The 13,111-nt window shown below is 46.8% G+C and overlaps 1 protein-coding gene across 2 annotated transcripts in view; it reads right to left on the bottom strand.

Annotated features, from left to right (window-relative positions):
- The window catches only part of CDKAL1 (CDK5 regulatory subunit associated protein 1 like 1), a 1,663,077-nt gene that overhangs the window by 1,387,429 nt on the left and 262,537 nt on the right, over positions 1-13,111 (bottom strand). For both annotated transcript variants that reach the window (XM_063923244.1, XM_063923245.1), the window contains exon 5: positions 606-690. In XM_063923244.1, coding sequence (XP_063779314.1) covers positions 606-690 — 85 coding nt within the window. The remainder of the gene's footprint in view (positions 1-605; positions 691-13,111) is intronic.

The raw sequence follows: 13,111 nt of genomic DNA, 5'->3' as shown, positions 1-13,111 counted from the left end.
TCACACAAAGCGTAAAGGGGGCAATCTTCAACCTTGACTACATTATGGCATAGAGAACAAGTACTATTTCTTTCTGATAAGTTACCTTATATTTTATTTTTTCCTATGTGCAGGCAACTATGTTTTTTATTGGTGCGGAAATAAAACTGTGTGAAATACTGTACCATAAGGTTCTTCCTCCTCCCATATGGCGAATATGTTACATTATGGTTATGTATGATACATAACATTAAATAAGCCTCTTTAAGGATAATTTTTTCAGTCCAGGAGTGCTGTCCATCCCACATTGCATTTTATACATTAGCACTGCTGCCTCACAGTACTGGGGAATAAATGGTAACATCAACAACTGGTCAGAGTCAGTCAGATGCTAGCCAGGTTGATAAGTGTGGTCTGACAATGACCGCATCTGACTACATATGTTGTTAGGTCACCACATCAACAATGCCCTGTCAGATCTGCCCATTTGACATGAGTGACCAATGGCCAGATTTTGCCATGATTAGGTACTGAAAAGATCAAACAATGTTTGTCAGCCTAAGACTCCGTTAGGCTTACCAGAAGAGGGGGAACAACATTAAACTTGCATAAAAATTAGTACTTACTTAATGGAGTTTCTGAAGTGGTCCTCAGCTGGGCTCTTCACTGTGCAGCTGTTCAGCAGCCACAAATCAGCCTGATCCGGATGCTCTGTACGAAAACAAGTAGGGAAAGCAGTTACCAAACACACCTATACAACACAGCAAATGTATGACAATTAAGAGACTTCTTTCTGCAACTAATTAACATTTAATTCTACAGTTATGTGTATGTAAACTACAGCCAAGTAGCATTTTCCAGTGGTGGGAAAAGGAATCTCTTATAATGTTAGCCACAACTTTTAAAATGTTGTAGTGTATGTAATTTAGATTATGCAGTGTTACATTGTATTACACCAGGCATGTCCAAACTGCGGCCCTCCAGCTGTTAAGAAACTACACATCCCAGCATGCCCTGACACAGCTTTCGCATTCTCTGACAGCAAAACTGTGTCAGGGCATGCTGGGATATGTAATTTCACAACAGCTGGAGGGCCGCAGTTTGGACATGCCTGTATTACACAAAGGCTGAACTCCTCCCTATTTGAAGTTTAAGTAATTTATACGAGCAATGACAACTTAAAAGAATGGAGGTATTACACACTAAGGTAGCCAGTTATACAGGGGGAGGCAAAATAACTCCCAGTTTTTAAAGGTTAACAAAACAGGCATGGTAAATGCTATTCAAAAATGTTAGTACATAATCAAAAAGTGCATAGAATACAGTTTATTTTCCCTGGGGGTGCCTATTAGGCTTAGGCGCTGCAGGGGGAGGGTTAGGGTTAGGCTGCGGCAAGGGGGGAAGGGGGTTAAGTATAGGCTGTGGGGGAGGGGGGGGGTTAGGCACCCCTGGGTGGGTTAGGCTGCAGGGGGGGGGGGGGGGGGGGGGCTTGAGTTTAGACTGTGGGGAGTGGGTCAGGTTTATGGGAGCAGGCATACTTACCTTGCCCCTGATGGAATTCTCACCATCAGGATACTGCGGTCAGTATTCTGAACACCAGCATCCCGACGCGGGCATTTCAAACCCAACCTATCCAAGTCAGAGTGCACATGTGGACCCCTGTCCACCACCAAAAGCACCTAGGAAGCCCATGTGAGCATCAGAACCGGACACTAGAGCAATGGATGTGGTGGTCTTGTCTGATGAATTAGGTTATCTTTTAAATCCGTGAGCCTGATGATAGACAAAGAGCCAGATATCCAAGAGTAAGAGCAGGAGGAAAGTACGTAGAGAGAGCTGAGAACCATCGAGACCTCACTGCGGTAACGTGATCGGGACAACCCGGAAGTGAGGGAGGACGACGGGCGCAACTGAAGCAGAGACATCGGAGAAGACCGCTGGCGGAGGGGAAAAAAGACAGAACAGAAGCGAGCAGGTAAGGGATTCTGTAGGAGAGGAGAAGGCAAAGCGGATAGCCCTATTAGGGCTAGAAGCATTCCCCTTCTCTCTCTCCAAGACAAATAACCGATCCCCTGTTGTCTAGAGAACCGCGGTGCGCTCACCAGAGCGACATCAGGGAAGATCAGGACACAAAGGAGATACGGTTTGTCCGGAGTCCTTATTACCTCGAGCACTAACTCTGTCCCACTCCCCGCACTGCCAGTGGTCACCTAGGGGTACCCCACGCCTCAGCTCTTGGATTCCATCATTAAGAGGACTTTCAAATTATCAACATTTTCATTATATTGGCTCTGAACTATCCACATATCAATCTAGGACATTATTCCACTACCTAGGTGGGACGCCACCTATAGGAGTGGAGCATTAGGACACCCATCTGAGGGTGTCATTTTAACAATTGAAGGTTACTGCCTTATCCAAAGCAGTAAAAAATGTTCCCATCCCCTTCCCAGTCCCCCCCCCCCTCTCTGCATACAGCAGATGAAGACCTTATCACTGCAGAAAATAAAACACGCATTTTTTCTAATATATACTGTTTATTGTGATTGATTATATATTGCCAGCATCACATTATAAAACATCATTTATTCATAGTGCAGCAAAAACCAGTCACTAACCATACACTTTTAGCAGGCGCACTTTTGAAACTTCTTGTATCTTTTAAATCATATGGATGTGTGTGCATAGTTTAAATCAGGAAGAGATAGCACCAGAAAGTACTATGTGAAGAAGGCAAGCTGGCAGAGGCTGTCTGATGTCCTAGTCAATGTTCTTGCCGAGAATCCTAGCATATACAGTATGTGGTTGTTACCACCACCTATCTAAAGATTGTAGCAGACCAAGTACACCCTTCATGGAAACCATAATACGTGATGGCAGTGGTCTTTTTCAGCAGAATAATGCACCCTGCCACACTGCAAAAAATGTTCATGAATGGTTTGAAGAACATGACATGAGTTCAAGATGTTGCTCTCCTCCTTCATTTTCTTCTTCTATTTGCATTTTTATTGGGTGTTCAGCTCTACATTGTTGGGTAGCAGCATTTGGGGTGAATACCCTATTTGTTTAGTGAGATGCGCCTAGTTTAGTGTATTGTTTTGTTTTAAGGTATTGACAAATTTCCCAGATCTCAATCTGTTCAAAAGCTGAGGTATATGCTGGAAAAACAATTGGTGCCATATACCACAGGACACCTTCAGAGGTCTTGATACATCCAAGCCTCAATAGGTCAGAGATGTTTTGGCAGAGGGGGATCTACACAATATTAGGCAGGCGGTTTTAATGTTAAGCCTGATGAGTGCCTACAGAAGCTGAACATCCCAGCAATTTAGGTTCAATCGGAAAGAATTAATGTCCAAATTTCCCGTGGTCTCTCAAATTAACTAGCCAATCAATACTTAGAAATTTAGAAGCCAGTTATTCACACCTATGAAGCTTCAGTTACCTTAACTGTCCATCTCCATCTTTTGGCCCAAATCAACTGTTTATGCGCGCTCGATCTCCCATCTAAAGTGCCAGGAGATCAGGGGGCGCTATTTAATTGGTATTGTTTTTAACGACCTGATCGAACCCTGCAGTACCGGGTTTAGCCACATAAAACGGCTAAACCTGACTAAAGTGCTGGATACTACATGAAAAATAAAATTTGGGCGCCCAAATAGGTAAATTAGGTTTGCCAGCACGGGGGGGCTACGTGCAGAATTGCAGGTCAGCAATTGAACAGTATGCAGCAAAGACAGCCATAGTAAGATTTAGTTCAGTTATGTAGTGCATACTATACAATATGTGTAGTATGCACAGTGACATCAAGACCGATAAAAGTAATAATCTTGCTTAAAAGATGACTAAAAGTAAGGCAACATATTATAGATTTACATAATTAAGAGTGCAACAAAAAGAAATGCAAGTCTGCATTTTGTGAAACGTTGTACAGGTTGAGTATCCCTTATCCAAAATGCTTGGGACCAGAGGAATTTTGGATATCGGATTTTTCTGTATTTTGGAATAATTGCATACCATAACGAGATATTATGGTGATGGGACCTAAATCTAAGCACAGAATGCATTTATGTTTCATATACACCTTATACACACAGCCTGAAGGTCATTTTAGCCAATATTTTTTATAACTTTGTGCATTAAACAAAGTGTGTGTACATTCACAGAATTCATTCATGTGTCATATACACCTTATACACACAGTCTGAAGTTCATTTAATACAATATTTTTAATAACTTTGAGTATTAAACAAAGTTTGTGTACACTGAGCCATCAAAAAACAAAGGTTTCACTATCTCAGTCTCACTCAAAAAAGTCCGTATTTCGGAATATTCCGTATTTCGGAATATTTGGATATGGGATACTCAACCTGTACAAAACTTTCACATAATTGTCTCCAAAACCATGTCATAGCTCGCATTTCATGAACAGGACTACAAAATTTCAACAATTAAAGCTGTAAAATAAGAATTTACTTACCGATAATTCTATTTCTCGTAGTCCGTAGTGGATGCTGGGAACTCCGTAAGGACCATGGGGAATAGCGGCTCCGCAGGAGACTGGGCACATCTAAAGAAAGCTTTAGGATCACCTGGTGTGCACTGGCTCCTCCCCCTATGACCCTCCTCCAAGCCTCAGTTAGGATACTGTGCCCGGATGAGCGTACACAATAAGGAAGGATTTTGAATCCCGGGTAAGACTCATACCAGCCACACCAATCACACTGTACAACTTGTGATCTGAACCCAGTTAACAGCATGATAATAGAGGAGCCTCTAGAAAAGATGGCTCACTACAACAATAACCCGAATTTTTTGGTAACAATAATTATGTACCAGTATTGCAGACAATCCGCACTTGGGATGGGCGCCCAGCATCCACTACGGACTACGAGAAATAGAATTATCGGTAAGTAAATTCTTATTTTCTCTGACGTCCTAGTGGATGCTGGGAACTCCGTAAGGACCATGGGGATTATACCAAAGCTCCCAAACGGGCGGGAGAGTGCGGATGACTCTGCAGCACCGAATGAGAGAACTCCAGGTCCTCCTCAGCCAAGATATCAAATTTGTAGAATTTTACAAACGTATTTGCTCCTGACCAAGTAACTGCTCGGCAAAGTTGTAAAGCCGAGACCCCTCGGGCAGCTGCCCAAGATGAGCCCACCTTCCTTGTGGAGTGGGCATTTTAAGATTTTTGGCTGTGGCAGGCCTGCCACAGAATGTGCAAGCTGAATTGTACTACAAATCCAACGAGCAATCGTCTGCTTAGAAGCAGGAGCACCCAGTTTGTTGGGTGCATACAGGATAAACAGCGAGTCAGATTTTCTGACTCCAGCAGTCCTGGAAACATGTATTTTCAGGGTCCTGACCACGTCAAGCAACTTGGAATCCTCCAAGTCCTTAGTAGCCGCAGGTACCACAATAGGTTGGTTCATGTGAAATGCAGAAACCACCTTAGGTAGAAAATTTGAGGACGAGTCCTCAATTCTGCCCTTTCAGAATGAAATATTAAGTAAGGGCTTTTATATGATAAAGCCGCCAATTCTGACACCCGCCTGGCTGAAACCAGGGCTAACTCGTCACTTCCATGTGAGATATTTTAAGTCCACAGTGGTGAGTGGTTCAAACCAATGTGACTTTAGGAAACTCAACACAACATTGAGATCCCCAAGGTGCCACTGGAGGCACAAAAGGAGACTGTATATGCAGTACCCCTTTTACAAATGTCTGAACTTCAGGCACTGAAGCCAGTTCTTTTTGGAAGAAAATCGACAGGGCCGAAATTTGAACCTTAATGGACCCTAATTTTAGGCCCATAGACAGTCCTGTTTGCAGGAAATGGAGGAAACGACCCAGTTGAAATTCCTCTGTAGGGGCCTTCTTGGCCTCACCCCACGCAACATATTTTCGCCAAATGCGGTGATAATGTTTTGCGGTTACGTCTTTCCTGGCCTTGACCAGGGTAGGGATCTTCAGGATCCGGCGTTCAACCGCCATGCCGTCAAACGCAGCCGCGGTAAGTCTTGGAACAGACAAGGCCCTTGCTGGAGCAGGTCCTTTCTTAGAGGTAGAGGCCACGGTTCGTCCGTGAGCATCTCTTGAAGTTCCGGATACCAAGTCCTTCTTGGCCAATCCGGAACCACGAGTATAGTTCTTACTCCTCTCCTTCTTGTGATTCTCAGTACTTTTGGTATGAGGGGCAGAGGAGGGAACACATACACTGACTGGTACACCCACGGTGTTACCAGAGCGTCCACCGCTATTGCCTGAGGGTCCCTTGACCTGGCGCAATATCTGTCTAGTTTTTTGTTTAGACGGGACGCCATTATGTCCACCTTTTGTTTTTCCCAACGGTTTACAATCAGGTGGAAGACTTCTGGGTGAAGTCCCCACTCTCCCGGGTGAAGGTCGTGTCTGCTGAGGAAGTCTGCTTCCCAGTTGTCCACTCCCGGAATGAACACTGCTGACAGAGCTATCACATGATTTTCCGCCCAGCGAAAATCCTTGCAGCTTCTGCCATTGCCCCCCTGCTTCTCGTGCCGCCCTGTCTGTTTACGTGGGCGACTGACGTGATGTTGTCCGATTGGATCAATACCGCCTGACCCTGAAGCAGGGGTTTCGCTTGACTTAGGGCATTGTAAATGGCCCTTAGTTCCAGAATGTTTATATGAAGAGATGTCTCCAGGCTTGACCATAAGCCCTGGAAATTCCTTCCCTGTGTGACTGCTCCCCAGCCTCGCAGGCTGGCATCCGTGGCCACCAGGACCCAGTCCCGAATGCCGAATCTGCGGCCCTCTAGAAGATGAGCACTCTGCAACCACCACAGGAGGGATACCCTTGTCCCTGGTGACAGGGTTATCCGCTGAAGCATCTGAAGATGCGACCCGGACCATTTGTCCAGAAGGTTCCACTGTGCGTGGAATCTGCCGAATGGGATTGCTTCGTAGGAAGCCACCATTTTTACCCAGAACCCTTGTGCATTGATGCACTGAGACTTGGTTCGGTTTTAGGAGGTTCCTGACTAGCTCGGATAACTCCCTGGCTTTCTCCTCCGGGAGAAGCACCTTCTTTCTGGACTATGTCCAGAATCATCCCTAGGAACAGAAGACAAGTCGTCGGAACCAGCTGCGATTTTGGAATATTGAAAATCCAATCGTGCTGCCGCAACACTACCTGATATAGTGTTACACCGATCTCCAACTGTTCCCTGGATCTTACCCTTATCAGGGAATCGTCCAAGTAAAGGATAACTAAAATTCCCTTCCTTCGAAGGAATATCATCATTTCGGTCATTACTTCAGTAAAGACCCGGGGTGCCGTGGACCATCCCTACGGCAGCGTCCGAACTGATACAGTTCTGTACCATAACCTGAAATACCCTTGGTGAGAAGGGTAAATTTTGACATGAAGGTAAGCCTCCTTGATGTCCCGAGACATCATGTAGTCCCCTTCTTCCAGGTTTGCAATCACTGCTCTGAGTGACTCAATTTTGAATTTGAACCTCTGTATGCAAGTGTTCAAAGATTTTAGATTTTAAAATCGGTCTCACCGAGCCGTCTGGCTTCGGTACCACAATAGTGTGGAATAATACCCCGTTCCCTGTTGCAGGAGGGGTACCTTGATTATCACCTGCTGGGAATACAGCTTGTGAATGGCTTCCAAAACTGCCTCCCTGTCAGCGGGAGACGACGGTAAAACAGACTTTTGGAAACGGCGAGGGGAATACGTCTCGAATTCCAATTTGTACCCCTGAAATATTATCTGAAGGATCCAGGGGTCTACTTGCAAGTGAGCCCACTGCGCACTGAAATTCATTGAGAACGGGACCCCACCGTGCCTGAATTTGTAAAGCCCTAGCGTCATACTGAGGGCTTGGCAGCGGCGGAAAAGGGTTTCTGTTCCTTGGAACTGGCTGATCTCTGCAGCCATTTTCCTCTCCCTCTGTCACGAGCAGAAAAGAGGAACCCTTTTGTCCGCTTGCCAACCAGGACTGCGCCTGATAATACGGCGTCTTATTTTGAGAGGCGACCTGGGGTACATCCCCTCTTTTAAGGCAATACTTCCAAATGCCGTTTGGAATCCGCATCACCTGACCACTTTACTGGAATAATTGGACAATGCACTTATACTTGATGCCAGTCGGCAAATATTCCGCTGTGCATCCTGCATATATAGAAATGCATTTTTTAATTGCTCTATAGGCAATAATATACTGTCCTTATCTAGGATATCATATTTCCAGTCAGGGAATCCGACCACGCCAACCCAGCACTGCACATCCAGGCTGAGGCGATTGCTGGTCGCAGTATAACACCAGTATGTGTGTAAATACATTTTAGGATACGCTCCTGCTTTCTATCAGCAGGATCCTTAAGGGCGGCCATCTCAGGAGAGGGTAGAGCCCTTGTTTTTACAAGCGTGTGAGCGCTTTATCCACCCTAGGGGGTGTTTCCCAACGCACCCTAACCTCTGGCGGGAAAAGGTATACTGCCAATAACTTTTTAGAAAATATCAATTGTTATCGGGGGGAAACCCACGCATCATCACACACCTCATTTTATTTCTCAGATTCAGGAAAACTACAGGAAGTTTTTCCTCACCAAACATAATACCCCTTTTTTTTTTTTTGGTGGTATTCATATTATCAGAAAAGTGTAAACTTTTTCCATTGCCTCAATCATGCAATGTGTGGCCCTATTGGAAATCACGGTTGTCTCTTCACCGTCGACACAGGAGTCAGTACCCCTGTCGGCGTCTGTATCTGAGGTAACGGGCGCTTTAGGGCCCCTGTATGAGACGTCTGGACATGCACAAGCTGAGTAGCCGGCTGTCTCATGTCAACCACTGTCTTTTATACAAAGCTGACACTGTCACGCAATTTCAACAGTACATCCACTCAGGTGTCGACCCCCTAGGGGGTGACAACACAATTTCAGACACTCTACTCCGTCTCCTCATCATTTTTCTCCTCATACATGTCGACACCAACGTACCGACACACAGCACACACACAGGGAATGCTCTGATAGAGGACAGGACCCCACTAGCCCTTTGGGGAGACAGAGGGAGAGTTTGCCAGCACACACCAGAGCGCTATATATATACAGGGATAACCTTATATAAGTGTTTTTCCCTTTATAGCTGCTGTATTGTTATATACTGCGCCTAATTTGTGCCCCCCTCTCTTTTTTAACCCCTTTGTGTAGTGACTGCAGGGGAGAGCCAGGGAGCTTCCCTCCAACTGAGCTGTGAGGGAAAATGGCGCCAGTGTGCTGAGGAGATAGGCTCCGCCCCTTTCTCTGCGTCCTTATCATCCTTTTTCTGTATGTTTTGGCAGGGGTTAAATGCATCCATATAGCCCAGGAGTTATATGTGATGCATTTATTTTAGCCATATAAGGTTTTTTTAACGATTTATTGCGTCTCAGGGCGCTGCCCCCCCCAGCGCCCTGCACCCTCAGTGACCGGAGTGTGAAGTGTGCTGAGAGCAATGGCGCACAGCTGCGGTGCTGTGCGCTACCTTATCTGAAGACAGGATCGTCTTCTGCCGCCGATTTTTCCGGACCTCTTCGCTCTTCTGGCTCTGTAAGGGGGACGGCGGCGCGGCTCCGGTGACCCATCCAGGCTGAACCTGTGATCGTCCCTCTGGAGCTAATGTCCAGTAGCCTAAGAAGCCCAATCCACTCTGCACGCAGGTGAGTTCGCTTCTTCTCCCCTTAGTCCCTCGATGCAGTGAGCCTGTTGCCAGCAGGTCTCACTGAAAATAATAAACCTAAACTAAAACTTTCACAAAGAGCTCAGGAGAGCCCCTAGTGTGCACCCTTCTCGTCGGGCACAGAAATCTAACTGAGGCTTGGAGGAGGGTCATAGGGGGAGGAGCCAGTGCACACCAGGTGATCCTAAAGCTTTCTTTAGATGTGCCCAGTCTCCTGCGGAGCCGCTATTCCCCATGGTCCTTACGGAGTTCCCAGCATCCACTAGGACGTCAGAGAAATCAGGGGTGGCCAACCAGTCAGAGACAAAGAGCCAGAAAAGATCTGTAGTCAAGGGCAAGAGCCAGTATCATACACGCACAAAAATGGGGGCGAGGCCTAGTTTTCACATAGCCACACCCCATTTTGTGCGCACACCTTTCGTTATGACGTTTGTAGGAGTATGACTTTGTGTCATAACTCCGTTTTTAGTCATGCTGTACAGTGCCAAATACATATAATGCCCCAGTACAGTGCCACATACATATAAAAATGGAAAAAAAAATGGGTGCCTCCACACTGCCAGAAACACATGTCCCCACAGTGCCACATACATATATGCCCCACAGTGTCAGATACATATGACCCCCCAGTGCCAGATATACATGTCCCCCCAGTGCCAGATATACATTTCCCCCCAGTGCCAGATATACATGTCCCCCCAGTGCCAGATATACATTTCCCCCCAGTGCCAGATATACATTTCCCCCCAGTGCCAGCTATGCCCCCAGTGCCAGATATATATGCCCCCACAGTGCGAGCTATGCCCCTAGTGCCAGATATATATGTACCCAAAGTGCCAGCTATTCCCCCAATGCAGTGTCCCCACAGTGCCAGATATGCCTCCAGTGCCAGATATACATGTCCCCACACAGTGCCAGCTCTGTCCCCAGTGCCAGATATACATGTCCCCCAGTGCCAGATATATATTTCCCCCCCAGTGCCAGCTATGCCCCCAGTGCCAGATATATATGCCCCTAGTGCCAGATATATCCCCCAGTGCCAGATATACATGTCCCCCAAGTGCCAGATATACATGTCCCCACAGTGCCAGATATATATGTCCCCACAGTGCGAGCTGTGCCCCCAATGCCAGTGTCCCCACAGTGCCAGATATGCTCCCCAGTGCCAGCTATGACCCCAGTGCCAGCAATGCCCTCAGTGCCAGATATACATGACTCTCCCCCCCTTCCTCTGTGCTGCTCTCAGCGCTGCTGTCTGTGAGGGGAGGAGAGCACAGTGTGCGCCTCTCCTGCCCCTCACTCTCCGGCGGCTGTGTCTCTCTTCAATTCAGCGCCGGTCCATGAGCCAATCAGAGCTCTGATTGGCTCACGGACCGGCGCTGAATTTAAGGGAGACACAGCCGCCGGAGAGTGAGGGGCAGGAGAGGCGCACGCTGCGCTCTTCTCCCCTCACAGACAGCAGCAGCGCGGTGAGCAGCACGGGGGAAGGGGGGGCCAGGGCAGCGGTGGCCAGGAGCCGGCTGAGCCGCATGCGGCGGATAAAAGAGCCGCATGCGGCTCGAGAGCCACAGGTTGGCCACCCCTGCTGTAAATGAAAGAAGGAGAAAAAAAAACATAAAAAACACCTCACATAGTGAGACAAAGTACATTAAATGTAAGTCCCGTACACACTATGTTAGAAATAGTTCCGTGTGTGCAGACTTTTATGGGATCGGGAGAATGGGACAACAAATATTAAACAGTACATAGTACATAAGATGTGACCTCTCGTTCCGACCGTTGCAGGAGTGTTTTAAGCCATTTATTGGCTAATGCTCCTGTAACAGACCTACATATACACCTATACAATTATCTGCCTGCTCACCCGATATTGAGCCGACAATTGTATAGGTGGGTACCCATATTAAGCAATTTATGGTTTAAGTGTATTAGGTTATGCTAATGCAGACTGACATAAAACAGTATTTTAACAATACAAGCTTACAGATGTGTCCTTGTGGCAATGCGTACACACCACGCATGCTTCTCCAGAGGTTCGCGGGTGCATGCATATGCTTGCACCCGTGATCCATTTTTTTTATTTTATTCGAAAGGCCTGCGGGAGCGACTAACCACTGCATGCTACGGCAGAGCGCCACCACATCACGTACGCATCACGCATGTGTATGCTTTCACCTGTGAACAATAAATTTTATTAGAGAGACCCGCGGGAGCGATTAAACACTGCATGTTGCGGCATACCGCCACCACAACGCGCACACATCACAGCAAGAGCTGCAACAACATTTTTAAGAGGACACATCTGTAATGGGGATAAAAAAAACTGGGTGGGATATCAAAAGTTGCGTGCAGCATTACAATGTTATTAGAGTGCTGGCTGCTTGAATAAATTCACACAAAATATAATAAGATTTTAAACCTAACGGTAAATCTCTTTCTCCTAGTCCGTAGAGGATGCTAGGGACTCCGTAAGGACCATGGGGTATAGACGGGCTCCGCAGGAGCCATGGGCACTATAAAGAACTTTACAATGGGTGTGCACTGGCTCCTCCCTCTATGCCCCTCCTCCAGACCTCAGTTAGAGAAACTGTGCCCAGAGGAGACGGACAGTACGAGGAAAGGATTTTGTTAATCCAAGGGCAAGATTCATACCAGCCCACACCATTTAACATGGAATATATGCAACCAGTTAACAGTATGCAACAAAACAGTATCAGGCAAAGACTAATTACAACTGTAACATAACCATTATTTAAGCAATAACTATATACAAGCCTTGCAGAAAGTAGTCCGCACTGGGATGGGCGCCCAGCATCCTCTACGGACTAGGAGAAAAAGATTTACCGGTAGGTTTAAAATCTTATTTTCTCTTACGTCCTAGAGGATGCTGGGGACTCCGTAAGGACCATGGGGTTTATACCAAAGCTCCAGACCGGGCGGGAGAGTGCGGACGACTCTGCAGCACCGACTGAGCAAACGCAAGGCCCTCATCAGCCAGGGTATCAAACTTATAGAACTTTGCAAAAGTGTTTGAACCCGAGCAGGTAGCTGCTCGGCAAAGCTGTAATGCCGAGACGCCTCGGGCAGCCGCAAAAGAAGCACCCACCTTCCTAGTGGAATAGGCCTTTACCGAATTTGGTAACAGCAATCCTGCCGTAGAATGAGCCTGCTGAATCGTGTTACAGATCCAGCGAGCAATAGTCTGCTTCGAAGCAGGAGTGCCAACTTTGTTGGCCGCATTCAGGACAAACAGCGCCTCTGTTTTCCTAACCCGAGCCGTCCTGGCTACATAGATTTTGAAGGCCCTGACTACATCCAGGGACTTGGAGTCCTCCAAGTCACCCGTAGCCACAGGCACCCCAATAGGTTGGTTCATATGAAACGATGAAACCACCTTCGGAAAAAATTGAGGATG

Source organism: Pseudophryne corroboree, chromosome 5 (genome assembly GCF_028390025.1).
Source record: "Pseudophryne corroboree isolate aPseCor3 chromosome 5, aPseCor3.hap2, whole genome shotgun sequence".
NCBI classification, from domain to species: Eukaryota; Metazoa; Chordata; class Amphibia; order Anura; family Myobatrachidae; genus Pseudophryne; species Pseudophryne corroboree.
This window is presented reverse-complemented; position numbering and strand designations above follow the sequence as displayed.